The sequence below is a fragment of the Geotrypetes seraphini genome, chromosome 6 (genome assembly GCF_902459505.1).
Source record: "Geotrypetes seraphini chromosome 6, aGeoSer1.1, whole genome shotgun sequence".
NCBI lineage: Eukaryota > Metazoa > Chordata > Amphibia > Gymnophiona > Dermophiidae > Geotrypetes > Geotrypetes seraphini.
The window spans coordinates 58,928,872-58,955,110 of record NC_047089.1 but is presented as its reverse complement, the minus strand read 5'-3'; the positions used below and the strand labels follow the sequence as shown (position 1 = coordinate 58,955,110).

At 43.9% G+C, this 26,239-nt stretch overlaps 1 protein-coding gene across 6 annotated transcripts in view; it reads left to right on the top strand.

Annotated features, from left to right (window-relative positions):
• The window catches only part of LOC117363004 (phosphatidylinositol 3,4,5-trisphosphate 3-phosphatase TPTE2-like), a 94,550-nt gene that overhangs the window by 39,713 nt on the left and 28,598 nt on the right, over nt 1-26,239 (top strand). For 4 of the 6 annotated variants that reach the window (XM_033950134.1, XM_033950133.1, XM_033950135.1 and 1 more), the window contains 7 exons: nt 8,033-8,110; nt 9,836-9,883; nt 13,041-13,202; nt 15,892-16,011; nt 21,024-21,123; nt 23,124-23,187; nt 25,406-25,470. In XM_033950134.1, the coding sequence (XP_033806025.1) occupies nt 8,033-8,110; nt 9,836-9,883; nt 13,041-13,202; nt 15,892-16,011; nt 21,024-21,123; nt 23,124-23,187; nt 25,406-25,470 (637 nt within the window). Of the gene's footprint in view, nt 1-7,065; nt 7,912-8,032; nt 8,111-9,835; nt 9,884-13,040; nt 13,203-15,891; nt 16,012-21,023; nt 21,124-23,123; nt 23,188-25,405; nt 25,471-26,239 lie in introns of those variants that run through there. The other 2 variants (XM_033950137.1, XM_033950136.1) reach the window with 2 other exon arrangements.

Below are 26,239 nucleotides of genomic sequence, written 5' to 3'. Positions count from 1 at the left end.
GGCGCTGTGGCTGTCCTGGGGAAGACAGACAGACAGAGGGCCAGGGAGAGAGACAGAAAGAAAGACAGACGGGGAAGGGAGAGCGACAGAAAGAAAGAAAGGGGGCAGGGAGAGAGACAGAAAGAAAGAAAGAAAGAAAAAGAAAGAAAGAAATGCCTAAGTCTACACATCTATTCTAGCACCCGTTAATGTAACGGGCTAAAAAACTAGTCAAGTAAGAAACTGCTAGATTTGAAGCACTGTTCAGTGATAAAATTTCTCACGAAAGAAGGGAAAAAGCCAAAGGAGATCCATGAATGCATGACTGCAGTTTATGGTGAACCTGCCCCATCATCATGCAGTTTTGGAGCAAGCAGTTTAAGTGAGGTAGAGAGTTGATTGAAGAAGACTCTCACACTGGAAAGGCTGTGGAATCAACTTCATAGAAATGTGCAAGAAAGTCGAGGTTTTAATTTTGTCAGACAGACAAATTAAGGTTTCCTGAATAGCTGAAGAAATGGGCATCTCGGCAGGTACAGTTTGGAAAATAATTCATGAAAATTTGGGCATGTCCAAGATGGGTTCCAAGAATGCTGATGCCATGTCAGAAGGCCAAAAGGCTCCAATGCTGTTAGAAGAACTTGGTGATGTTCCATGAAGACCAAGTAAATTTTTTTCCATCATTTGGTGACTGGAGATGAGATTTGGGTCTATAACAGATCTTGAGTCCAAAATGGAGTCAAGCCATCCCCCACCCCAAAAAAGTTCAATAGAGAAAAATCTGCAGGTAAAGTCATGACAACTGTCTTCTGGAATGATGAAGGACTTTTGCTTCTGGAGTTCATACCACACATGACAACCATAACCAGTTATGCCAACACAGTGATCACTTTGCCGGAGTCAGTCAAGGAGAAAAGATGAGAAAAACTCACAGCAGGCATGCTGCTTTTGTATAACAATGCACCGGTGCACATGTCACGACAATCACAGGCTGCCATCCAGGAATGTGGGTTTCAGCAACTGAACCATACAGCCTGCAGTCCTTACATGGCTCCTCTGGATTATTTCCTGTTCCAAGTTTTGAAGAAATCTCCGTGGACAGTGGTTTTCAAGTGGTGATGATGTCAAAGAAGCTGAAGGTCAAACAGAAGAATTATTTTCAAAGGGGTTAAAGTCATTGCAGTAGAAGTGGATAAAGCATATGGAGTTATCGAGAGACTATATTGAAATATAAAAAAATTTTGAAAACCCTTTTCTTTCTTACTGAGGTAGATAAATTATTGAGTGCCACTCATAGAAAATAATGTTACAATATTACAATAATACAGAAGAATTGGATCAACCAGAGGAAAGCCTTTTGATGGAGCTGAAGAGCCTGAGAGAGGAGGTTCAGCGCTTAAGGAGCATCCGAGATGACGAGACCTTCATAGATGGAGTCATCCAGGAGCTCATAAGCACATAAGCAATGCCTCTGCTGTGTCAGACCTGAGGTCCATCGTGCCCAGCAGTCCGCTCACGCGGCGGCCCAACAGGTCCAGAACCTGCGTAATAATCCTCTATCTATACCCCTCTATCCCCTTTTCCAACAGGAAATTGTCCAATCCTTTCTTAAACCCCAGTACTGTACTCTGCCCTATTACATCCTCTGGAAGCGCATTCCAGGTGTCCACCACCCGCTGAGTAAAGAAAAACTTCCTAGCATTTGTTTTGAATCTATCCCCTTCTAATTTTTCCGAATGCCCTCTTGTTCTTTTATGTTTTGAAAGTTTGAAGAATCTGGCTCTCTCCACTTTCTCTATGCCCTTCATGATCTTGTAGGTCTCTATCATGTCTCCTCTGAGTCTCCGCTTTTCCAGGGAGAAGAGCTCCAGCTTCTCCAATCTTTCAGTGTATGAAAGGTTTTCCATGCCCTTAATCATTCGTGTCGCTCTCCTCTGGACCCTCTCAAGTATTGCCATATCCTTCTTAAGATGCGGTGACCAATACTGAACACAGTACTCCAGGTGCGGGCGCACCATTGCCCGATACAACGGCAGGATGACTTCTTTCGTTCTGGTCGTAATACCATTTTTAATAATACCCAACATTCTGTTCGCCTTCTTCGCGGCTGCTGCGCATTGCGCCGTTGACTTCATTGTTGTATCCACCAGTACACCCAAATCTCTTTCAAGGTTACTTCCCTCTAATACTAATCCCCCCATTTGGTAGCTGAACATCGGGTTCTTTCTCCCTATATGCATGACCTTGCATTTCCCTACATTGAATTTCATCTGCCATTTATTTGCCCACTCCTCCAGTTTGCTTAGGTCTCTTTGTAGGGCCTCACACTCTTCCTTAGTTCTGACTCTTCTACAGAGTTTAGTGTCATCCGCAAATTTTATAACTTCACATTTCGTCCCCGTTTCCAGGTCATTAATAAGTACATTGAACAGCAGCGGTCCAAGTACAGACCCCTGCGGAACTCCACTCGTGACTTTTCTCCAGCCCGAGTAGTGACCCTTCACTCCAACCCTCTGTCTCCTGCCTGCCAACCAGTGTTTGACCCATCTGTGTACGTCCCCTTCCACCCCGTGGTTCCACAGCTTCCTAAGTAACCGCTCATGGGGTACCTTGTCAAAGGCCTTTTGGAAGTCAAGGTAGATGATGTCTACAGGTTCCCCTTTGTCCAAATGGCTGTTTACCCCCTCGAAGAAGTGCAGTAAGTTTGTTTGGCACGATCTTCCCTTGCAGAAGCCATGTTGGCTCGCTTTCATCAGCCCATTTTTTTCGATGTGCTCACAGATGCTGTCCTTTATCAGTGCTTCTACCATCTTGCCTGGAACCGATGTCAAACTTACCGGCCTATAGTTTCCCGGGTCTCCTCTTGACCCCTTTTTAAAGATAGGTGTAACATTTGCTATCTTCCAGTCCTCCGGTATCTCTCCAGTTTTCAAGGATAGGTTGCAAACTCTTTGAAGTATTTCCGCTATCTCATTTCTTAGTTCTTTTAGTACCCTAGGGTGGATTCCGTCTGGGCCTGGTGATTTGTCGCTTTTCAATCTATCTATCTGTTGGAGGACATCCTCATGGCTCACCTCTATTGCCAACAGTTTTTCTTCTTGATCACCATGGAAGCTGTCTCAGATCGCTGAACAGGAACCTGACATGACCACCCTGGGAACATCCAAAGCATCCAAAACGGCCACCTTGAGACAAACCACCGGAATGCAGGAAGTGGTTGGAGACGCTGACTCCTGGCAGCTGGTGACTTCCTCCACAGGAAAACGCAGAGGACCTAACTCTGTCTCTTTTTCTCTCATACAGGACAGCTCTACATCGACACCTCAAATCGCCCTGAGGAACAGATATCAGCTGCTACAGGAAGATCCGGAGAAAGAGGTACAAGAAGTAGTTCAGCAGACTGTTCCAGCTCTGGAACCAACAGTACGGCCCACCCCTAAGAAGCGCAGAGTGGTGGTCATCGGAGATTCGCTGCTGAGGGGCACCGAGGGACCAATCTGCAGACCAGATCTACAATCAAGAGAGGTCTTCTGTTTGCCAGGGGCCAGGATCCGGGATGTCACTTCTTGCCTTGACAGACTCATCAAGCCCCGAGACCACTTCCCGAGACCATGATTCTAATCCACGTCGGAACCAACGACACCGCAAGTAGCAGCCCGGACAGCATACCTGAAGACTTCAGGGCCCTGGGGGAGAAGCTGAGGAGGATGGATGCGCAGGTAGTCTTCTCCTCGATTCTCCCAGTGAGGGGCAAGGGCAGAGCCAGAGAGGATCGAATACAGAGGGCGAACGACTGGCTGCGAGGATGGTGCAAGGAGATGAACTTCGGGTTTCTGCACCATGGAGAAGCATTGCAAGGGCTACAGGGACACGACGGGCTACACCTGACCAGAAGAGGGAAGAATGTCCTTGGACACCATCTAGCCCGCCTACTCCACAGGGCTTTAAACTAGGTAAGTCGGGGGAGGGTACAGGCACAAACAACATACCTGGCGAACTAAACTGCCAATACTTTTTTGAGGCTGAGGTAAGTAGTCACCGAAATTCTAGGTCTGGGTCAGGGGAGAGTGCACACACTTTTGAGTCGGGAGTAGGGTCACATCATATTTATGGGTCACATTGCAATTCCGGGTCTAGAGGGAGTACACACTGTAGTTCTGGGTATATGGGGAGTACACATTGTGGTTCTGGGTCTAAGGAAAGCACAAATAACGCAAATAATGCTAAAGGTGTTCAAGTAGCTCAAGCAGGAATATCCCCATTGAGATGTAACAAAAATACAACATGGAGGGCTATGTACGTCAACGCACACAGTTTAGGAAACAAGATCCTGGAATTGGAAACAGAAATAAGGAATGCCGACCTGGATGTGGTGGCGATATCCGAGACCTGGCTCACAGACTCCCACGGGTGGGACATGGTCATACCGGGTTACAACTTGCTTCGCAGGGACAGGGAGGGCAGAATGGGAGGAGGTGTAGCATTATATACTAAAGATGACATTAAGGTCACGAGAATCTCAGATGTACAGTATACTGCGGAATCCCTTTGGGTTAATTTGGCCAGAGGGAAGGACAAATGCTTGTATCTTGGTGTAATTTACAGACCTCCAAGACAACAGGATGACCTGGATATGGAAATAATCGGAGATATAGAAAATATCACCTTGCGTGGGGACACAGTATTGCTAGGTGACTTCAACATGCCTGATGTGGATTGGGTTACACTTACCTCTGCTTCCGGCAGCAGCAGGAGGCTATTAAACTCTATGAAGGGAGCAAGACTCAGGCAACTGGTGTTGGAACCAACAAGGGATCAGGCAATACTGGACCTGATACTTACCAATGGAGAAAGTGTCACAGAGGTCTCGGTGGGCAACACATTGGCCTCCAGTGACCACAACATGGTATTGTTCAATCTCAGGAAAGGTTTCACTAAATCTACCACACTGACCAAGGTCCTCAAATTCAAGGACACAAATTTCAAAGAAATGGGAGACTTCGTTCACCAGGCGCTACAAAGCCAAGCAGAAACCGATAACGTGGAAGAAATGTGGTCGACTTTGAAAGCAACCATACAAGAAGCAACAAACCGCTATGTTAAATCAGTAAGTAAACGGCGAAGGAACAATAAGCCACAGTGGTTTACTGCGGAGATCTCAGACCTCATCAAGGAGAAGAAAAAAGCATTCATCTCTTACAAACAATCGGGGAAGCAGGACTCTAGAGCAGACTACCTGACCAAATCAAAAGCCGTCAAAACAGCAGTCAGGGAGGCTAAATTCCACATGGAGGAGTCTCTGGCAAAGAACATCCAGAAGGGAGATAAATCCTTCTTCAGGTATATCAGTGATAGAAGAAAAAACTCGGGCGGGATTGTACGTCTTAGGAATCCAGACAGAGACTATGTGGAAAAGGATTCAGAAAAAGCCCAACTATTAAATGAATACTTCTGCTCAGTCTTCACCCGAGAAGCGCCGGGGCTCGGCCCTCAGCTACAGACAAGGGTTGGCTCAGTTGACCCATTTAGTAACTTTGAGTTTACGCCCAGCAGTGTCTACGGTGAGCTGTCAAAGCTCAAGGTTAACAAAGCAATGGGGCCGGACAACCTGCACCCCAGGGTGCTTAGGGAGCTGAGTGATGTCTTGGCGGAGCCACTGTCCGCGCTCTTCAACCTCTCCCTTAGTACAGGCAGCGTCCCGTTGGACTGGAGGACGGCTAACGTCATTCCACTCCACAAGAAAGGCTCAAAGATGGAGACAGCAAACTACAGACCAGTGAGTCTAACATCGATAGTGAGTAAACTAATGGAAACTCTAATCAAACACCAATTGGATAAGATCCTGGATGAGGAGAATCTTCGGAATCCCCGACAACATGGATTTACTAAGGGGAGATAATGCCAATCCAACCTGATCAGCTTCTTTGATTGGGTGACGGGGAAGCTGGATATTGGGGAGTCCCTGGACATCGTGTACCTGGACTTTAGCAAAGCATTCGATAGCGTACTACACCGCAGATTGCTGAGCAAGATGAGTTCTATAGGATTAGGTGACATATTGACGCAATGGGTTGGGAACTGGCTTGGAGGTAGGCTTCAAAGGGTGGTGGTGAACGGCACCCCCTCCGAAATGACGGAGGTGATCAGTGGAATGCCACAGGGCTCAGTCTTGGGCCCAATCCTATTCAACATCTTTATAAGGGACTTGGCAGAAGGGCTTCGAGGTAAAATAACATTATTCGCTGATGATGCCAAACTAAGTAATGTAGTGGGCAAATGCACAACGGACGAAGATTCAATGCCCGACAACATGATGCACGACCTACTCCTACTGGAGCGATGGTCTAGGACATGGCAACTCAACTTCAATGCCAAAAAATGCAAAGTTATGCACCTGGGCAGCCAAAATCCATGCAAGTCTTATACCCTTAATGACGAGATCCTAGCAAAAACGGTAGCAGAACGAGACTTGGGGGTAATCGTCAGTGAGGACATGAAGTCTGCCAATCAAGTGGAGCAGGCTTCGTCCAAGGCAAGACAGATCATGGGCTGCATACGAAGGGGTTTCGTCAGTCGTAAGGCGGAAGTCATTATGCCATTGTATAGATCCATGGTGAGGCCCCACCTGGAATACTGTGTGCAATTCTGGAGGCCGCATTATCGCAAGGATGTGCTGAGAATGTGCTGAGATGTGCTGAGTCGGTGCAAAGAATGGCCACCCGGATGGTCTCAGGACTCAAGGATCTTCCATACGAAAAATGGCTTGACAAATTACAGCTATACTCGCTCGAGGAGCGCAGAGAGAGGGGAGACATGATCGAGACGTTCAAGTATCTTACGGGCCGCATCAAGGCGGAGGAAGATATCTTCTTTTTCAAGGGTCCCATGACAACAAGAGGGCATCCGTGGAAAATCAGGGGCGGGAAACTACGAGGTGACACCCGGAAATTCTTTTTCACTGAAAGAGTGGTTGATCGCTGGAATAGTCTTCCACTACAGGTGATTGAGGCCAGCAGCGTGCCTGATTTTAAGGCCAAATGGGATCGGCACATGGGATCTATTCACAGGGCAAAGGTAGGGGAGGGACATTAGGGTGGGCAGACTGGATGGGCCGTGGCCCTTATCTGCCGTCTATTTCTATGTTTCTATGTATTTTGCAAAACTGAAAATAATTTTAACACATCCAACTATTCACCAATAACGTATTCCAACTTTTGACTAAGCTGATATTTTAAAGACTTTTCATATAGAGAGAACTTCTTTACCCCATTAAGAACAGGATATTGCAAAGCAGGATAATTTCAAGCACACATATCAGTTCCTAATTGTACAGTAAGTATGGCTCAATTAGTCCAATGTCCTTCCAAAATCTTAAAAGCTAAATAGCATAATTTTAAAAAGTATTTGTGCTCTAACAGGAAGCCAATGAAGACCAACAAGCAGAGGGGTCATATGATCAAACTGAGCATATGTGAATTGTGTGCTCCATGAGTTCTTCCAGTGTAACAAGGATCAGAGTAATCAACAACACTAAATCCTAAGGGGTTCTTGGTAAGATTCAAATGTGCACATGCCTCCTGTCGCCAAAGGTTGTGGCAGCCATTTTGAAAGTGGAACCGGCATAGTTAGGAGTGACTGGGGTTTACTCCTGCTGGACCACCAGGACTTTGAAGGTAGACCCAGGAGAGTGCCTACACTTGTTTGGGGAGGGGTTGGAAATGGGGACGCTGTGATGTTTAGGGGAGATAGGAGGGAGTGATGAGCTGAGTGTGGTGGGGAGGGGAAGAGGGATGCAGTGCGGTATGCAGAGTCTTAAATTATCCCACTTTTTGGTTATCTGACAACTTCTTGATCCCATTTACATCAGATAATCAAGATTCTACAGATAATAGTGGATGACATAGACCTTAATTGAACCAATGCTTATCAGTGGTGAGAGAGCACACTTGATTATTATTTTTTTTTTTGCATCTTCTGCACCTGATATAATCGGTTTCTGGGAAGCGTACAGGTCATGTGATCTTTCCTTGTGGTTTTTTTTTTCTCCCTTTAGGGTTAATAAAAATGAAGAGGCAAATGTACAGATTGAGGATGGGAAAAATGACACCGAAGAGCTATCCTCCTGGGCCAAGTGAGTTATGTGCAGGGTGGTTGACAGGGTTTCTCTGTTCAGGACTTGGTTGGGCTGAGCTGGTGCTCATGAGTTATATGTGCAGAGTATTTCTCTGTAGGATTGAACTGGTGCTTGACCTCTACATGTGTATAGGGTGTATGGCAGGGCATTTTTCTGAGGGGTTAAACTGGTGGTCAGGACCTCTCTGCAGAGGTTGAATTCTCTGTGGGGTTTTGCTTAGGATTACCAGATTTTCCGTATGGAAAGTCCAGATCCCTAGACCCACAACTTCCCTTTTCTGACAGGGCAGATCGCCACAGAGGGAAAGCTTCGGGGCAGCCGCCGGCAGTTTGTGAGAATGGCTGCTGTGTTGGGGCCCCTCTGAAAATGAACATTTAGCTGTTTAAGGGAATTGTTTAAGTTCGGACCGCGTGACCCCCTGGATCTGTGAGGCCCAGGGCAGCTGTCCTGTTTGTTCCCCCCTAATGCCGGCCCTGGGGGCCCCCCTGACAAATTCGGACCTTAAGCACATGCCTCCTGGGCCTACCCATTAATCCAGCCCTGCTTACTAAGTGTAATTGAAGGAAAGGGGTATGTGCCAGTGTGGATGAGACTGTCTTGTTATACAGAAGTTCACCTTGAGTGATACAGTACAATATAATATTCTGTACACCTGTACTGTAGTTCTGTAAAGCTGGTTTTTGTCAAGCAATGTTTTCCTAATGGTAGTGTACCAAGGCGGACAGGTTCCATTGGAGAGGTCAGACTAACGATGTACCACCCATCTGGGCAGCAGCAGCAGCAGATAGACAGTGTTGGAGGGGAGAATTGCGTTTGATGCACCGATGGCGAAATCAAATTTATACTGTGCAGGAGAAAGGCCAGGCAATCTGCTTCTGCATTCTGCCATGAAAACTTGATAATGTCCATCAAGTCGCTAGGACTTGAACACGAGTCGATGGCACCTAACAAATAAACATCTCTTTATATATGTTCATTTTCCAGTCTGCACTGTAGCATCCTAAAGTACTTGTGAACCGTTTTGTCCCAATGGTGAGCCCACTAAGGGCCCTGTGGGCTTTGGCGCATTTGTCAAAGAAGAATCGCTACCGTGGCTTTGCAAAAGAGGCCCTAATTGCTTACTGTGGTTGTGTGATACTGTACAATACATGGCTGTGTTTATTTTCCAATATTGTGTGTAATCTTTTTGTTTAACGGCGCTAATGTACTTCTGTTGGTGAGAAAACCATGCTGCATTGCATTGGTTGATGAACAGACTACGTAATTATTTACTGTGGTTGTGCAATTCTGCTGTATACAGTATATATTTTCCAGCACTGTTCTGTGCAATTATTTTGTTTAAGAATGTTATTTTTATAAGCAGTATTGCAAATATTAAAAAAAATCTGTTTGCAACTTTCTAAATATTCTACTATGGTTTTTGTCAAATGCAGGAACCTAATCCTATTTTTTCTGTAGCATCCATTATTCATTTTACGTCATTTTGAGGTGCAAAATGTACTGCTGGAACCTAGCCTCTATTTTCCCATGGACGCAACATTTCATTATTTGTGATTTCACGGTTCACGACCTTTTCCGGGAAGCATACTACGGTGAATAATGAGAACCAGACTGTAATCAAATTCTACTCTAGCTGCAAGATTATTTGTGCTTTGTCAGGATGCTTGTTAGTACTTTAAAATGCATTTGAAATGAAGTCATTTTCCAATTTCTTTTTAACAGTAACATTAAGAAAAAGATTGCCCCATTTGTGATGTCATTTGGATTCAGGTATGTGAGAATTTTTATTTTAGGATTTAAATTCACTCTGCCATTTAGGAGGAAAATGAAATAGTGTTTGCATTGGGGGGTTATTTTAGAACAGGCACTTAAGCCTCCTTTAACGAAACTGCGATAGCAGTTTTTAGCACGGGGGGCCGCGCTAAATGGCCCACGCTGCTCCCGACGCTCATAGAGTTCCTATGAGCGTCGGGAGCAGCGCGGGCCATTCAGCGCGGCTCTCTGCGCTAGAAACTGCTATCGCAGTTTCGTAAAAGAGGGGGTTAGTTTATAAAGGTAATGTAAACACTTATATGCCTAAGTAGCGCATGATTGCTGACACATGCGTGTACACCTGCTATGCAGAAGGTGAAGATAATGTGCATGTATTCTGTGTGCACCTATGTATTTTATACTTAACATATGTATGTATGTCACAGCTCTGCTCAAGCCGTGCTCCTGAGGGTATCTGAAAAGGCCGTCACACAGGGCCAGATTCTATAAAAGGTGCCTATGTTGGGTGCCGGTAGGTGCTCTAATCGCAGCCGCCTAGTGACACCTAATTGTGGGATCCACATGCAACTCTTAGGTGCCCCACTGTTCTGTTGGTATGTCTGTGTGGCCAGTTCATTACAGTGCTGGACCCTCCCACCTCCAAATGGTCTGGATTTGGACATTTTGAACTTGGATGTTTTTGTGGTTGAAAATGGCAAATAAAGTTGGACGTCCTGATGGCCAAGGCGCCAAAATAGGTAATTTCCCAAAAATAATTTGGACGTCTAGTGGTTTTGAAAATGAACTTTCCCTGCTCCGACTTTTGGACGTCTTGTAGGGACTGTCTACAGTCGGACTTGGATGTCCTATCGAAAATGTCCCTCCCCACCTTTTGGGGGGGAAACAAATGGTGGAACAGATTCCTCTTACAGGCCGCCAAGCACAATTCTAGGGACCAAATGACTTTTCCAGGGTAATTTTGAGGATTTGCTTGCAGAAATCATCAAAATTTTATATACGCTAGTTACAGTGCAAAGAATCCTTAAAGTTGAAAGGGTGAGGGTGGATCAAATGCTTCTGAGGGTGGATCAAATGCTTCCTTTTGTTAACAGTTGTGAATAAAAATGGAGGTGAGGAGTGGCCTAGTGGTAGAGTCACTTAATCTGCCATTGCCCCCGATACAAAATAAGTACCTTCATATATGTAAACTGCTTTGAATGTGTAACCACAAAAAAGCAGTATATTGTAAGGAGTCCCAGTCCCCTAAATTTTGGTTATGAGGGTTTTTCACCCCCCTTCTGTCCGATTATTATGATGGTAGTTCCTTTCCTTTTATGTTATCTAGCCTGCAAACTGCTTTGACCTGGGTATCAGTTAAAGCAGTATAGCAAGTCCCGAGTAAAGATAAATTAAGCCATGGTTGGATGTTAAGCATTTTCAATTGGTGGTTCAGTCTATGGTGCTATTATGTATAGACTATTGTAGCAATGTTTATTTGGGATTACTGGATAAACAATGAGAGTCTAAATTGTTCAAAATGCTGCTGTTAAATTTAATTTTAGGAGGCCAATAGTTTGAGCAAGAGGATGCAAGAAGGTGCATGGGCATGGCCTCATTTACATATGCAACTTTTAGAATACTGTACAAACATGCTAAGATGCTTGCATCTATGAGTGGAGCAAGTTGGTCACTAAGTGGTATTCTATGATTTTAGTGCCCAGCTGGCACATACCTGTGTAACTGTAATGATCACATGCATAAGTGCTATTATTATATATTATTCTTATGTGAGCAATTGGTGCCTAACTTTATGCATTCTGTTATAGAATGAGGGAGAATATGTACATAAGAATATAAGAGTTGCCGTACTGGGACAGACCCATCAAACCCAGTATCCTGTTTCAAACAGTGGCCAACTCAGGTCCAAGTATCAGGCAGAAACCCAGAGTAGCAACATTCCAGAGCTGAGATTGTGATGTCATAATGCCTCATTCCACCAATGCCTAAGAACCAACCTCATCAGTGATGTCACAATGGCTTGATTATCCTATACTTGACACATGAGTTGCCATACTGGGACAAACCGAATGTCCATTAAGCCCAGTATCCTGTTACAAACGTGTTAAGTCTGTCTGTCCAAGTTAGATTGTAAGGTCTTCTGAGCAGGGACCGCTGCGTACGCCTTTCAGTGCTATATATGTGATAAGTAGTAGTAGTGAAGAAATATTTTCTCCAGTTTGTTTTAAATTTACTTCATAGTAGCTTGATTGCATGCCCCAAGTTCTTGTATTTTTTGGAAAAGTAAACAAGCAATTTCTTATTTATTTATTTTTTTTAATCTTTATTTATTTTTAAAACTCACAATAAGTGTAACATATAATACAATCATTTTATACTTTAACATCACTTAATATATCATCAAATTCTAACTCGCATCAAATATCCCCCCTCCCTTATACCTAACAATTATTCATAAGCAAAAGAAATCATAAAATATTTCCACCCACCCCCAACCTGGACGTGTATGAACAAAATGGAAAAACTTAATATTTGTTCTATGCAGTAATTTCAGTTTTTACAATATCTTGTTAATGACTCCCAAATAACCTGAAACAAGCAATTTCACTCCACTAAATAGCCATACTGTACTGTCAAATGTATCTTTATTGTAAACCGCTTCGAACTTCACGGTATAGCGGTATATAAGAAATAAATTATTATTATTATTATTATACTGGTTCTCCTGAGCTGTAGCCGCTTTAGTCTTTGCTCATAGGGAAGTCATTTCATCCCTTTTATCATTTTCATGCCTTTTCCTATATGTTTTCTAATTCTGCTTCTTTTGTTCTGAGATGTGGTGACCATAAATCAATATTATTATGTTCTCATTTTTGTTTTCTATTCCTTTCCAAATAATTCCTAACAGTTATTCCTGTACATATGTTCTCTTGCATTTCCTGACCCACCCCCAGTTCCACCATCTGCAAAAAATAGAAGGTGTAATATGTACTTTTGTAGCACGCTTGCTTTGCGCTAGCTAATTTTCAAGCAGAAACTACCTGGGTACTTCCTCTCCTAATATGAACCACAAATAGGCATGGTGAAAGTACCCATGTACTCCATGGATGTTAGAAATGTGCCCCCTTAATGTTCGTGGCTGTTGTTTGCCTTGCAGATGTTTTGGGGTTGTGCTTATATTTTTGGATATTGTCCTGGTGATTGTGGACCTGTGCTTGACGGACAAAAGTTCTGAAGTTGTCAGGACCATTGAAGGCATTTCATTGGCCATCTCTATCTTCTTTCTAATTGATGTGCTGCTGCGGATCTTTGTGGAAGGGTAAGATTAACGCAACGGCTAGAGTGTGCTGGATCTTGCCTTCAGTGGCTAAAGTGAGCTCAGCTAAGTAGTTGTGGTCTGTGTAAATGCGAGGACCTGTAATACCTTTTAAGACAGGGGTCTCAAAGTCCCTCCTTGAGGGCCGCAATCCAGTCGGGTTTTCAGGATTTCCCCAATGAATATGCATTGAAAGCAGTGCATGCACATAGATCTTATGCATATTCATTGGGGAAATCCTGAAAACCCGACTGGATTGCGGCCCTCAAGGAGGGACTTTGAGACCCCTGTTTTAAGAGGAAGAGGTATACCTAGCTGGGTGTATTGTCAGAAATGGAAAATGGATAACTACAGCATATTCAACTCTAGCCAACCCAGAGTACAGGGGTGAGACCATAGGAGGGGCTGGCCTCCTCTATTTTTACCTCAGGCCCAACTGGCAGTGATGTGCCATTTATTAGGCTCCACCAGCTGTCGACTCAGCGGCCCACCTACCCCGTTCAGAAAACCAGAGCGGTCGGCAGCAGTGCTATGAAGCTGATGCCAGCAGAATAAATAATAATAATTTTTATTTCTTATATACCGCTATACCATAAGTTCAAAGCGGTTTACAACAAGTTACATACAATGAGAGTAAGAGATGTTTACAACAAGAAGTAAGGCATGCTTGGTTCTTGTGCATGCTTAGTTTATGCATGAGAGCTGAACATGCACGGGGTTCCAGCATCAGCATGCTGCTGCTCACTGCTGTGCTCTTCTGAAAGGGGTAAGTAGGCTTTTGAATCTTTAGCTGGTGCAGTTTGGGGATTTCTGCCAGCAAAGGTACTTAAGTTGAGGGGGGAAGTGGGGGCAGGGAAAGGAAATCATGCCCGCCCAACCTACATGTTGCCACTGTTATAGAAGAACCAGTCTTGGCATCAAACAGAGTACTTTCTTCATGGAAGCACAAGGACAACGCTCAATTAATGCTCTTTATTGAAATTTCCATTGTGGCAGCATATCAGACACACTGCTGTACCTCTTCCTCTTCTGCACTCTTGGTTGACTGGACCTGGGCAGGCTGTGGTTATCAATGAGGAAGGGCACCTAGTGGCCAGGTTTAGAACCCATGGTAGAATGTTCTGGAAGGGGTCCTGAAGCATGACCCTGGCTGAAGACCATCACTACAGTGACTAGACTAGGACCACTGGAAGTATGGATCTATTAAAATTATAGGCACCTGATATAAAGCCTTAGGGAGGTTAAACCTTCTCAACACCCATCCTAACTTACAAGAACAGGAACTGTTCTGTCAGTGATATATGCTAAGGCTGAGAAAAGTACAGGCATTTGGGACAAAGATGGAAGTAGCTATAGCCAAGATCATCTCGGTCATTAGGCAAGACTAGGGCAGGGCTTCTCAGCTCAGTCCTTGGGGCACACTAAGTCCCAAGGTTTTCAGGATATCCCAATGAATGGTATGAGATAGATTGGTATGCACTTCCTCGATATGCAAATCTATCTCATGCATATTCATTGTGGATATCCAGAAAGCCCGAAGGGACTTGGTGTGCCCTGAGGACTGGATTGAGAAAGCCTGGACTGGGGATCGCCTAGGATGGTAACTTCTGAGGGGCAGCAAAGAGTAGCTGCAGTCCAAGAAACAATAGGTCTTGATAGCCCCACTATCTCAAAGAATCAACAGCACATTCGTTCACCTGCAGAGATTGGGCACATAGAATGCAAAATTTAATATTTAAAATTTTGGTGTCTAGTTGTGCATTTTTACAGGATTGCTGTGGGAGGAGTAGTGTTAGGATGACCATGATGAGTTTCATTATTATAATCCTGGGGGGAGGGGTGAAAGGGGGTGAGAAGAGGAGGTGAAGCATAAGGCTGAAGGTTTGCCTAGGGCACCCAGTACCTTCGTACGGGCCCTGGTTGTAGCTGCTGATTCCCCACCTCCTGCCTCTGATTGGTCCAGGTCATTGGAAGGAACCAATTAATTGTGCAACCCAGGGCCACACCTTCTTTTCCTTTCTCCTCAGCTTCGCCTCAATGAGTCGCAAGCCACCTATGATTTAAATAGGGTGAATTCAAGTGTGAATGTATGAAGAGCAGTATATGAAATTAAACACACCGTAAACCATGACCATAACTTCAAAGAAATAAAAAAATTGGTGCTTAAATCCTGATCATGCTGTAGCTGGTAATTTGGGAAGTATGTTTCATACATTTAATTATTTTTCATACACTTGCTTAACACATAGCTCCTGGAGTTGTAAACAATATAAAATTTAACCATTCTGCTCTTCAGCGCCACCACTGGTTGTGAATAAACACCTTCAAACCTTCTGGTGAATGGCTTGGAATAATGCCATGTTATGATAAGTGGATGGCGTTGAACATTGGCAGTATGCCCTTACCTTATAAGTTCCTACCCTTGGAATGCCACCTCCTGAATGGATGTCCAGTCAAAAGTTATGCATTTGATGGTGCCATATTAATTAAAATGACGCAATTAAGGTTAGAGTATCAACCTTGACATGGTCGCACTAGATGGAATCAACTAGGTATATGTAACTGCTTCAGCCATGATTTTGGTGTTCTAGGTAACATGTCTATTTTGTTTTGTTGACATACTATAAACCACCTTTCTTCTATTCACCTCCCCTCTAAAATACTGTCTTTTGTTTGTCTTTGTGTATTTTAGGTTCAGGCACTACTTTAGCTCTAAGCTCAACATTTTAGATGCAGCTATTGTAGTGATCACGCTGATAGTAACTATAATCTATGCCTTTTCGGATTTTAGTGACGTAAATCATATGCCCAGGTAAGCAATATATGATCAGTGTTTTTAAAAAAATGACAGTGTAATGGGCTTAGTGCACTTTGATCATTTATTTATTTCGATTTCTATCCTGTTCTCCCAGAAGCTTAGAACGGGTTTCAAGTAAACATTTACAATCATTTGAAAACAGACTAGTCATGACAACAAATAGGTTGCAGTAGACAATAACAGAGCTTATTCTAGAGACCAGACTGGTCATAGCGAAGAGTACTAGGAGAAGTAGAAACATAGAAACATAGAAAGATGACGGCAGAAAAGGGCTACAGCCCATCAAGTCTGCCCACTCTTCTGACCCACCCCATCAAGTCTGAGTGCTAATGACCCAGATCCTTAGCTCGACCCCCATAGGGATCCCACGTGGATGTCCCATTTATTCTTAAAGTCTAGCACGCTGGTGGCCTTGACCACCTGCACCGGAAGTTTGTTCCAGTGATCTACAACCCTTTCTGTGAAGAAATGCTTCCTGGTGTCACCATTAAATTTCCCTCCTCTGAGTTTGAGCGGGTGCCCCCTTGTGACCGAGGGTCCCCTGGGGAAGAATATATCGCTTTCCGCCTCGACACGACCTGTGATGTACTTAAATGTCTCAATCATGTCTCCCCTTTCTCTACGCTCCTCAAGAGTGTATAGCTGTAGTTTGCCCAGTCTTTCTTCGTATGAGAGACTCTTGAGTCCGGAGACCATTCTAGTGGCCATTCGCTGGACAGATTCAGCTCGAAGCACATCTTTTTGGTAGTGTGGTCTCCAAAATTGCACACAGTATTCCAGGTGAGGTCTCACCATGGCTCTGTAAAGCGGCATTATGACTTCAGGTTTGCGGCTGATGAAGCCTCTATTGATACATCCCAACATCTGCCTTGCCTTGGATGAGGCCTGCTCCACCTGTTTGGCAGCCTTCATATCTGCACTGACGATTACTCCCAAGTCCCGTTCTTCTGAAGTCCTAGCTAGTGTTTCCCCATTTAAGGTGTAAGTTTTGCATGGATTTCCGCAGCCGAGATGCATGGCCTTACATTTCTTAGCGTTGAAGCCCAGCTACCATGTCGAGGACCAGTTTTCCAACGTGATCAAATCCTGCGTCATATTATCCTTGAGATTGCTTTCACTTACTATATTACACAGTTTGGCGTCGTCGGTGAACAATGTTACTTTACCCTGAAGCCCTTGGGTCAAGTCCCTTATGAATATGTTGAAAAGGGATGGTCCCAGGACCGAGCCCTGCGGCACTCCGCTAGTCACTTCCGATGTCTCAGAGAGGGTGCCATTGACCACCACCCTCTGAAGTCTTCCACTCAGCCAATCGTTGACCCATGCAGTTAGTTTCTCACCTAACCCCATCGACTTCATCTTGTGCAATAGTCTGCGGTGTGGGACACTGTCAAAAGCTTTACTGAAATCCAAGTACACTATGTCCAGAGACTCTCCCGAGTCTAACTTTCCCGTCACCCAATCAAAGAAGCTGATTAGATTGGATTGGCATGACCTACCCCTAGTGAATCCATGTTGACAGGGATCCCTTAGGTTCCCCTCGTCCAAAATCGTGTCTAGTTTCCCTTTAAGTAAAGTTTCCATGAGTTTACATACTACTGATGTGAGACTTACTGGTCTGTAATTTGCAGCCTCTGCTCTGCAACCTTTTTTGTGCAGAGGAATGACGTTGGCTGTTTTCCAGTCCAGGGGGACTCTCCCCGTACTTAGGGAGAGATTGAAGAGTACTGCTAACGGTTTTGCCAAAACATCGCTTAGCTCTCTGAGGAGCTATATATTGAGGAGGCAGTTTTTAATGGCCCGATTGGCGGAAGACGAAGGTCTTTACTGCTCTGCGGAAGGTCATTAGTGAGATAAGATTCTTAAATAAATCTGTAAAGTGATAAATTGTAAAGAGGTGTCATCTGAGAGTGGACCCCCTAGATTAAGAAAAATCATGAAGAGATCTTATCCATTAGAAACCTCTCCAAATGAGGATGGTATTTTATTTTAAATCTGTTTATTAAACTTGGAATATGCATTAATATACTGAAGCACAAGATCATCCTCAAAAAATTATTTTTAAGACATTCGTGTGGGTTTGTGAACACATCTGCATGGAAAATTCTTCTTCGATGTGCCAATGGCACCTACCATTTCTAAAATTTGTTCCAAATACTCTCTTCTGACTATTTGAATTTTAAATCTAAGGCCTGGATGCACTAAACATAATCGCTAATACTGACTGGATCGCTGTTGGCCGATTCTCTGGCCGATTGTGGAAGAGCGATCTATGTACCAAAAGATTGCGTGCAAATGATTCATGCGGAGGTTTGACGTAATCTCCGTCACTCTCGTCTGATTGATCGGTGTGAGAGTGACTCTCACACATGCGCAAAGCCGGCAAAGGGAAGCCTGAGCAGCTGAGAGGCAGGGAAAGCTGTGAAAGCAACCTCCTGCCATTCAACTGTTCAGGGCAGGAAACCTTTTTTTCTTTTTTAGTGGACAGATCTGCGTGTATTACACACACATAATATCTGCCCCATAAAAAAGGAAGAAAAAAAACCCTCCCCAAGTCCCATCACCAGAGAATGCCCACTCACTCCTGCCACCCGATGCTCCCCCGAACCCCGCCCTTTACATTTGGTAGATTTTGGGAGCTGGAGGGAAGCATGGTCCCTCAAGCTCTGAGGCCCGCCCGCCGTAAATGATGGGAGGAGCCTAAGGCACTGATTGGCTCAGGTGCCTAAGGCCCCTTCCAACGGGGGCATCTGAGTCAATCGGGGCCTTAGGCTTCTTCCTCTGTATCCCATGTGATGCACAGGGAGGAGCCTAAGGTCCTGATTGACTCAGACACCTAAGGTCCCTTGGGGGAGGGCCTTAGGCGTCTGAGACAATCAGGGCCTTAGGCTCCTCCCTTTGTATCCCATGTGATACACAGGGAGGGACCTAAGGTCTGACATCTGAGCAAATCAGGGCCTTAAGTCCCTCCCTGTGCATTACATGGGATACAGAGAGAGGAACCTAAGACCCTGATTGGCTCAAAGGCCTAGGCCCTTTCCCGTGGCAGGGACGGGCTAGCCTCGGAGCTGGAGGGACTGTGCTTCTCTCCAGCACCCAACGTCTACAAAAGATACCAGGGAGTTTGTGTGTGGGAGTGGGGTTCAGGGGAGCATCCGGTGGCAGGAGGGAGTGGGCATCCTTTCTGCCTTTTTTTTTTTGGGAGGAAGGGGGAGAATAGGGGATGGTTTGGGGGGGTGCTCCGTTGGCAGGAGGGAATGGGCATCCTTTCTGTCAATTTTCTCTTGTGGGGGGATTACTGGTGCTGCGTTCATCGGGGAGGGCAGTCACTTGCAGTGGGAGACATTTTTCTTTTTTTTTTATGGGACAGATATTTTGTGTGTGTAATATCAGTGCCATTGAAAAAAATCAGGCCGTCGTTTTTTTCCAATTGCTAAAATTCCTGCTTTTTTTTGTTTGTTTGCATAACCAAGCTATGTTAGTGCATCAGTCGCTTGGCTACTTTGCATGGGGTTTTAGCTAATTTGCATAGCCGGATCAGAAAATGGACAATCGGGGGAAAACCACATGATGAGACATTTTGTGAATCGGGTCAGTAAAGCATCGTCGCTAAAGCTGTGAAAACAGGTTTAGCGATGATCACTGACTTTAGTGCATCTGACAGTCTGGAAGAAAATGTAGAAATAAGTTTTCTGGTCTGATTTTTTTATTTTTTTTTTTAGCACCTCATGGGGTAAGGGCAATGTGGAAAGGCTTTTTTTGTGGTAAATGCGCATTGGGCTAACATTTATTCTAAACACAGTTTGCTAAGCAGTTGCATGCTATTTCTGGGATATACCGTGTTTCCCCGAAAATAAGACAGTGTCTTTATATTAATTTTAGGCCCAAAAAACGCACTAGGTCTTATTTTCGGGGTATGTGCATGATCATCTCTCCTTCACCCCAATTCTTCCTCTTTCCTTTTTCTCCCCCACATGTGCAGCATCTTACCTCCCCTCCCTCCCATCCCTTGTGCAGCAGGATCCTTACCCAGCTTCTATCCTTCCCTCCCTCATGCAGCAGGACCCTTGCCCAGCTTCCCTTCCCTCCCATCCCTTATGCAACAGAACCCTTGAGTGAGCACCCCCCTGAGCACCCGCCCCCTCAGCCAAACCCCAATCCTTCCCTCCCTCCCATCCGAACCCCGCCGGCCGCGAGCGAGCCCTAGTACATACCTCCCTAAACAGCATCGGGCTGGCAGCATTCTAAACAGGCTTCTTCGGCCTTGTCCGCCTGTAATGCGGCAGAGTGAATTCACAGGCGGACAAGGCCAAAGCAGCCTGTTTAGAGTGCTGCCGGCCCGACGCTGCATAGGGAGGTATGTACTAGGGCTCGCTTGTGGTCAGCGGGGTTTCAGATGGGAGGGAGGGAAAGATGGGGGTTTGGCTGCAAAGCGGGGGCAGGTGCGGGTGCTCGGGGGGAGGGAGGTGTTGCTTGCTCAAGGGTTCTGCTACACAAGGGATGGGAGGGAGGGAAGGGGAACTACCAGCGAATCCCGGGACTAGGGCTTATTTTTGGAGTTAGGCTTATATTAAGACCTACCCCGAAAATCCTGCTAGGGCTTATTTTCGGGGAAACATAGTATTTGACATGGTGCTTGTAGAAATTTTTGCTCACGGAACTCAGCATCTCTAACCTTTTTTACAGCTGTTGGTTTTGTTTCCTCAATTGGCTCAGTTTACTGCCACGAAAGTCAGACAGTCCAGACCACCTGCTCAAAATTTCAGCTAAAAGAGAAATGTTGTAGAGGGAAATAAAGTGAAATTGCAAAATACAAATGAAACTTCAAGACTCTTATCTTTCTGAGCTCAAATTTGAGATTTTTCTTTTTGCCTTATAGTGTTACGGAATCAAATTTTCTTGTGCTCCATCAAGTCCATTTTAATTTTAGTTTTCAAATCAGTGCCTGCTAGCTATTATCTGGTCCCAAAATCATTCCTATTTTTTGTGCTTTCCTCTTTGGCTAGAATGGTCAACTTCCTTCGAGCTCTGAGGATTATTATTCTGATTAGAATTTTTCGCCTGGCTTCTCAAAAGAAACAACTGGAAAAGGCAACCCGGAGGATGGTAAGAATGTCACTGGTTATAAAAAGATCCTGCTTAAGACTGTAGCTGGCAATGGTATCCTCTATAATAAAACCTACTGGTAGCCTCTTCAGGCCCACCATATCTCTCTGGTGGTCTAGTGGCATGTTGGGACAGGAGCAATCCCCACTCCTGCTCATGCCATTTCCATGGTAAAAATGGATGCCGCAACTTCCAGCAGCAATCTCACAAGATTGCAGATGGAAGCTGTGGTAGGCCTGGGGTGGGTCCAGGAGAGGAGAGGGAGGAACTAAATGCAGCTGTGCCTGTTTGTGGGAAGGGGGAGAGGCAATGAGAACTCTGCTGGTTCAGGGAAGCTGGTGGAGACAGTGGCAGAGGCAATTAGAAAGTGTCGATGTGATGGGTGAGAAACTGCTAGATGACGGTATTGAGAGTATTGTTTGGATAGCTGTTTGACTATGGAAAAACAAGTATTGAAAACGATTCAGATAGGCTATATGCAAATGCAATTGTTATATAGATTAAAACCTATGCTACCAGCTTATGATTTCCGTAGTGTGGTGCAAGCAGTAATACTAAGCAGAGGGGATTATTTGGGAATTACTAAAGTGAAGATGAGGGAATTACTAAAGCGAAGATGAGGGCACTGCAGATGTTAGTTAACTCTGCAGCAAGATTGATTACTGGGGTTTCAAGAATGACTCATATAACCCCAGTGTTGAAACAACTGCACTGGTTACCTATGCAGCAGAAAGTACAGTTTAAGATTCTCTCAATCATACAGCAAACCTTATATCACGTTTCCCCAAGGGCATTAAAGGAGTTTTTTGAAATCCATCAACCCAGAAAATGTTTGAGATCTGGAGTTTGGAGGGTAAGATGTTAGTCTCTCATGTTAAGATTGGGACAACATTGCTTTCTGTAGCAGGTGCCAAGCTCAGGAATGCGCTGCCTGGTGTTCTGTGATTCTGTGATAGGAGACTGAACTTTAAGAAAATGTTGAAAATGCAATTATTTGTCAATGCCTTCAAGTGCTAATGTTTTTATGGAATTTTATCTTTCCATCTTGTAGGATGAATATAAAAGAAGGTTTTAATAATGATATTGTTAGTAAATTTTTATTGTGTTTAGTTTTTTTTATTGTTTTTATTGTGTTTGTGTTTAGTTTTTTAAATATGTATGCAAATATGTAATTTTGTATACCGCATAGTTTTTATGCGGTATATAAATTTTTAAATAAAAAAATAAGGGAGGAGGGACCCTACCAGAGAATGGTAGGAATGCTGGACATCATGGGCATGGGAGGTAGGTAGGTCTTTAATATACACTGAGATCCCTATTTGGGATGAGATCAGGAGATAGTGCAAATAGCGGACATATGGAAGGTAGGAATTGGAAGGCAGAGAGGAAATTCTGGGCAAAGGACAAAAAGGGATGTGGAAGGAAGATGAGGAACATAATGGGGCATGAAGATGGAGGGAAGATGTTGAACACAGGGACAAAAGAGATGGGGCACATAGATGAAGGGGAAATGTTGGAGGCGGGGTTGTATGGAGATAGAGGGGAGATGGTTAGACATAGAGGGAAACAGAGATGGAGGGAGAATGTTGGACATGAGGGCATTGAAAAATGAAGAGGATATGCTCGACATTGGGAGGGATAAGGAACGAGTGCAAATTGGGAGGTTGAAATTGGGAGATGGCTGAGATTTTGGACTTGGGGCATAGGGAGATGGGGGTCAGATGCTTGACACAGGGAAGGAATAGTGAGAAAGGAATTCTGGACATGAAGGGGTTAGGGAGAGAGCAAAAGAGAAAAGTCACCAAGGGGGAAGTTATCAACAGGAATTATTGAGGCTCAAGGCAAGAGTACACTATTGGAATCTTGACCCGTTTGGTAGCACCCAGTTGTATGTCCATAGAAAGGCAAAACGTACCGTAATTTATTTGAATCTTCTTACAAAGAATGTTGCTTATTGTTTTGAACTTAGAAATCCTGTGTTTCTGCTTGTTCCCTTAAAGGTCTCAGAAAACAAGAGGCGCTATCAGAAAGATGGCTTTGACCTGGATCTCACTTATGTCACAGGTTAGTGCATCTGGTTAAGAGAGAAATTGAATTCCAAGGCATTACAGTTATAGGCTAGACCAGGAGTAGGCAATTCCAGTCCTCGAGAGCCAGAGCCAGGTCAGGTTTTCAGGATATCTACAATAAATATGCATGAGATAGATTTGCATCTCAAGGAGACAGTGCATGCAAATCCATCTCATACATATGGTGGAGATCCTGAAAACCTGACCTGGCTCCGGCTCTTGAGGACCGGAATTGCCTACCCCTGGGCTAGACCAGTGATTCACAAACCTTTGCTGGGGGGAACCACAGCCAGGAATGTGGGCCTGCGTCCCCATTTTTAAGATTCACTACACTGTCCACCAGGCTACTCCAGAAACCTGCTTGCTGCTCTAATTGGACTGGCCATAACATCTGAAGCTGTCATAAAGGCAGGTATGTACTGTTTCATTCACATCTTTGGGGATGGAGAGGGAGGCATGCTTACATCCCCCAAGTGATCATCTGGTCAGTTTGCCCTTGGAATTGCACAGTGGAATTTGTGAGCCTTCCAAACCCCATTCTAATCCCACTGTACCCACACGTGGAATAGCATGTTGGAACAATTGAGGATGATGGATAACATCCAGCATTTTAAAAAGCTTTTAAAGGCAACCCTATTTCTGGAAGTTTTTTGTTGTTGTTGGGTTGTTTTTTTTTTAAATAGACAGAGGCACTGTATAATAGGGAGTAGCAGATATAAGAAACAGTATTATGTGTTTAATTTATAATTTGTTATTTTATGTTTTACTTGGATGTAGCTTGGGATCTCGCTTATATTATTAGGCGGAATATAAGTTTTATTTTTTAAATAAATAAATATATGTCACTTGCAGGCATAAGGGCTATTGGTGTGGTGAACAGTTGGATACAGTAGGTTTTGGTTGGATTTTAGAGGGCTCATCATACAATATAAAAGGGTTATGGTGAGTTATGTACCTGGAATTTTTTATGTGATGTTCACTGCAGTGTCCCCTAGGGGGCACCACTACTTTGCTAGGGTTGTCTGTGTGGCCAGTCTACTAAAAATGTTGGCTCCTCCTACGTCCCAATGGCTTGTTTTGTGCATTTTCTTTTGGACGTGTTGGGTTTTTTAAAATAATCATTCAAAAAGATAGATGAACTGAGCACAAACACATCCATTTAAAAAAACAAACAAACAAACAAGATATATGTTTTGCAGTTTGGAAAATGGACATTTGATATTGGATTTTTGTGCATGTTCCACAAAACATTTAAACTCCAGATTTAGATGTCATATTGAAAATGCCCCTCCACGTGTTGTAGGACAATCCTTTGTTAGTGATGGAAATGGACTGGAGAAGATGCTGGAAGAACTGTCTTGATGCATCTTATTATTGCCCACTTAAAAAACAAGAGTTTTCTAGGAAGAATGTCATATTGGAAGAGTTGATTCACCTTATAGGAGAGTTTGGTCCTTCAGCAGCTGATGGCTCGATGAAGGTGAAGGGATATCGGATCCTAAGTGAAAGTAACATTGCCAAATCATGTGTTAATAGCCAAGGTCCCGCCTCTGGTTGATTTGTAATATTGGTTATTGGTGCACACATGACTTTGTCTTTAGAAGCATGTGAAAACAGAACTTTGCCCCCAAAGTTGGGACAAAAGGTTCTCAAAAACAAAATAAGCAAGGAATATTATGCAAGGCAGGAGCTTTTAGCATTGGTAATTCTGCTTGAAATGGCTAAAACCATAATTGGCCCATTCATGACTCTAAGACAATGTACCCCTTACTTTGTCGAGCCGTGGCACACTAAATGTAGTGGCTGTGGCTCAAAGCATTCCGGAAGTGTATGGATGTCGCCATGATGACTACTTCATCATGTTGATATCCACGCAGGCATGAAGGCCCTCCAGATGGGCCCTGAGCCACCAGTGGGGGGGTGCCAGCAGGGAAGAGGGCCAGAGAGAAGGAGAGGCGCTGGTGCCGGCTGATTGCCTACAGGACATTCTTCTCACTGAGAGGCACACCTGAAATCTCAGGAGACACACTAGTGTGCTGTGGTACACAGTTTGCGATACACTGCTCTAAGACATCACACTCTTCTTTTTATGCTGCCTTCTCTGTAGTATATGGTGAGATCTTACTCTGCAAAAAGATGCTACACTGATTTTATGTTACCCATTCATGGGCCTGGTGAATTTAACAGAACCATTGCTTTGTGCCCCTTGACAGATCGTATCATCGCTATGTCATTTCCATCTTCCGGAAAGCAGTCTTTCTATAGGAATCCTATTGATGTAAGTTGGCTTTCTCCTTCAGTTAGAAACATCTTTCCAGGGGAAATGTATGTGATTTTGTGAAAAAGATCTCAGGTTTTGATCCTCTCATAATGTTTTTTTGGTTTAAAAAAATTTTTTTTATTAGTTTCAAAAACTAACATAAAGTGCATAGAACATATGAACAAATAATATAATAATCAACACTTATATCTAACAAATAATAATATAATTACATATCACCCTCCTTCCACCCCTCCCCCCTCCCTGAATGTGTATAAAATTAATTCAAAAATCAGAGGCTTATACTAGAGATCAATTCTTTACAAACTTTGTTAATGGACCCCAAATCTCTTTAATTTTGTTATAGTGGCCCAATTGTTCCAAGTGCATTTGCTCATATTTATAAACTTGGCATAGGGTTTCCCACCAAAAGATATAATTTAGTCTATCCCAATTTTTCCAGTTTTTTGTAATTAGCTGCATAGCTACTCCTGTCATAATCAAAATTAATGCAAGTTCTTACTTGCATTAATTGGACTCTTAGGTTTTAACAGAGTCCCAAATAATACTATGTTGTATGACAATGGAATTGAAGCTTCCAATATCATATTGATTTTACCCCATATAGACTTCCAAAAATTGAGTATCAAGGGACAATAGAACAACAGATTATCCAGTGTCCCTATTTCAAGATGACAGTGCCAGCATCTATTAGATTTTGATAATGTTAAAGATTATGGTTGGCAATTAAATTTTGAATCAATGTGTAAATTTTTGTTTTTATTGC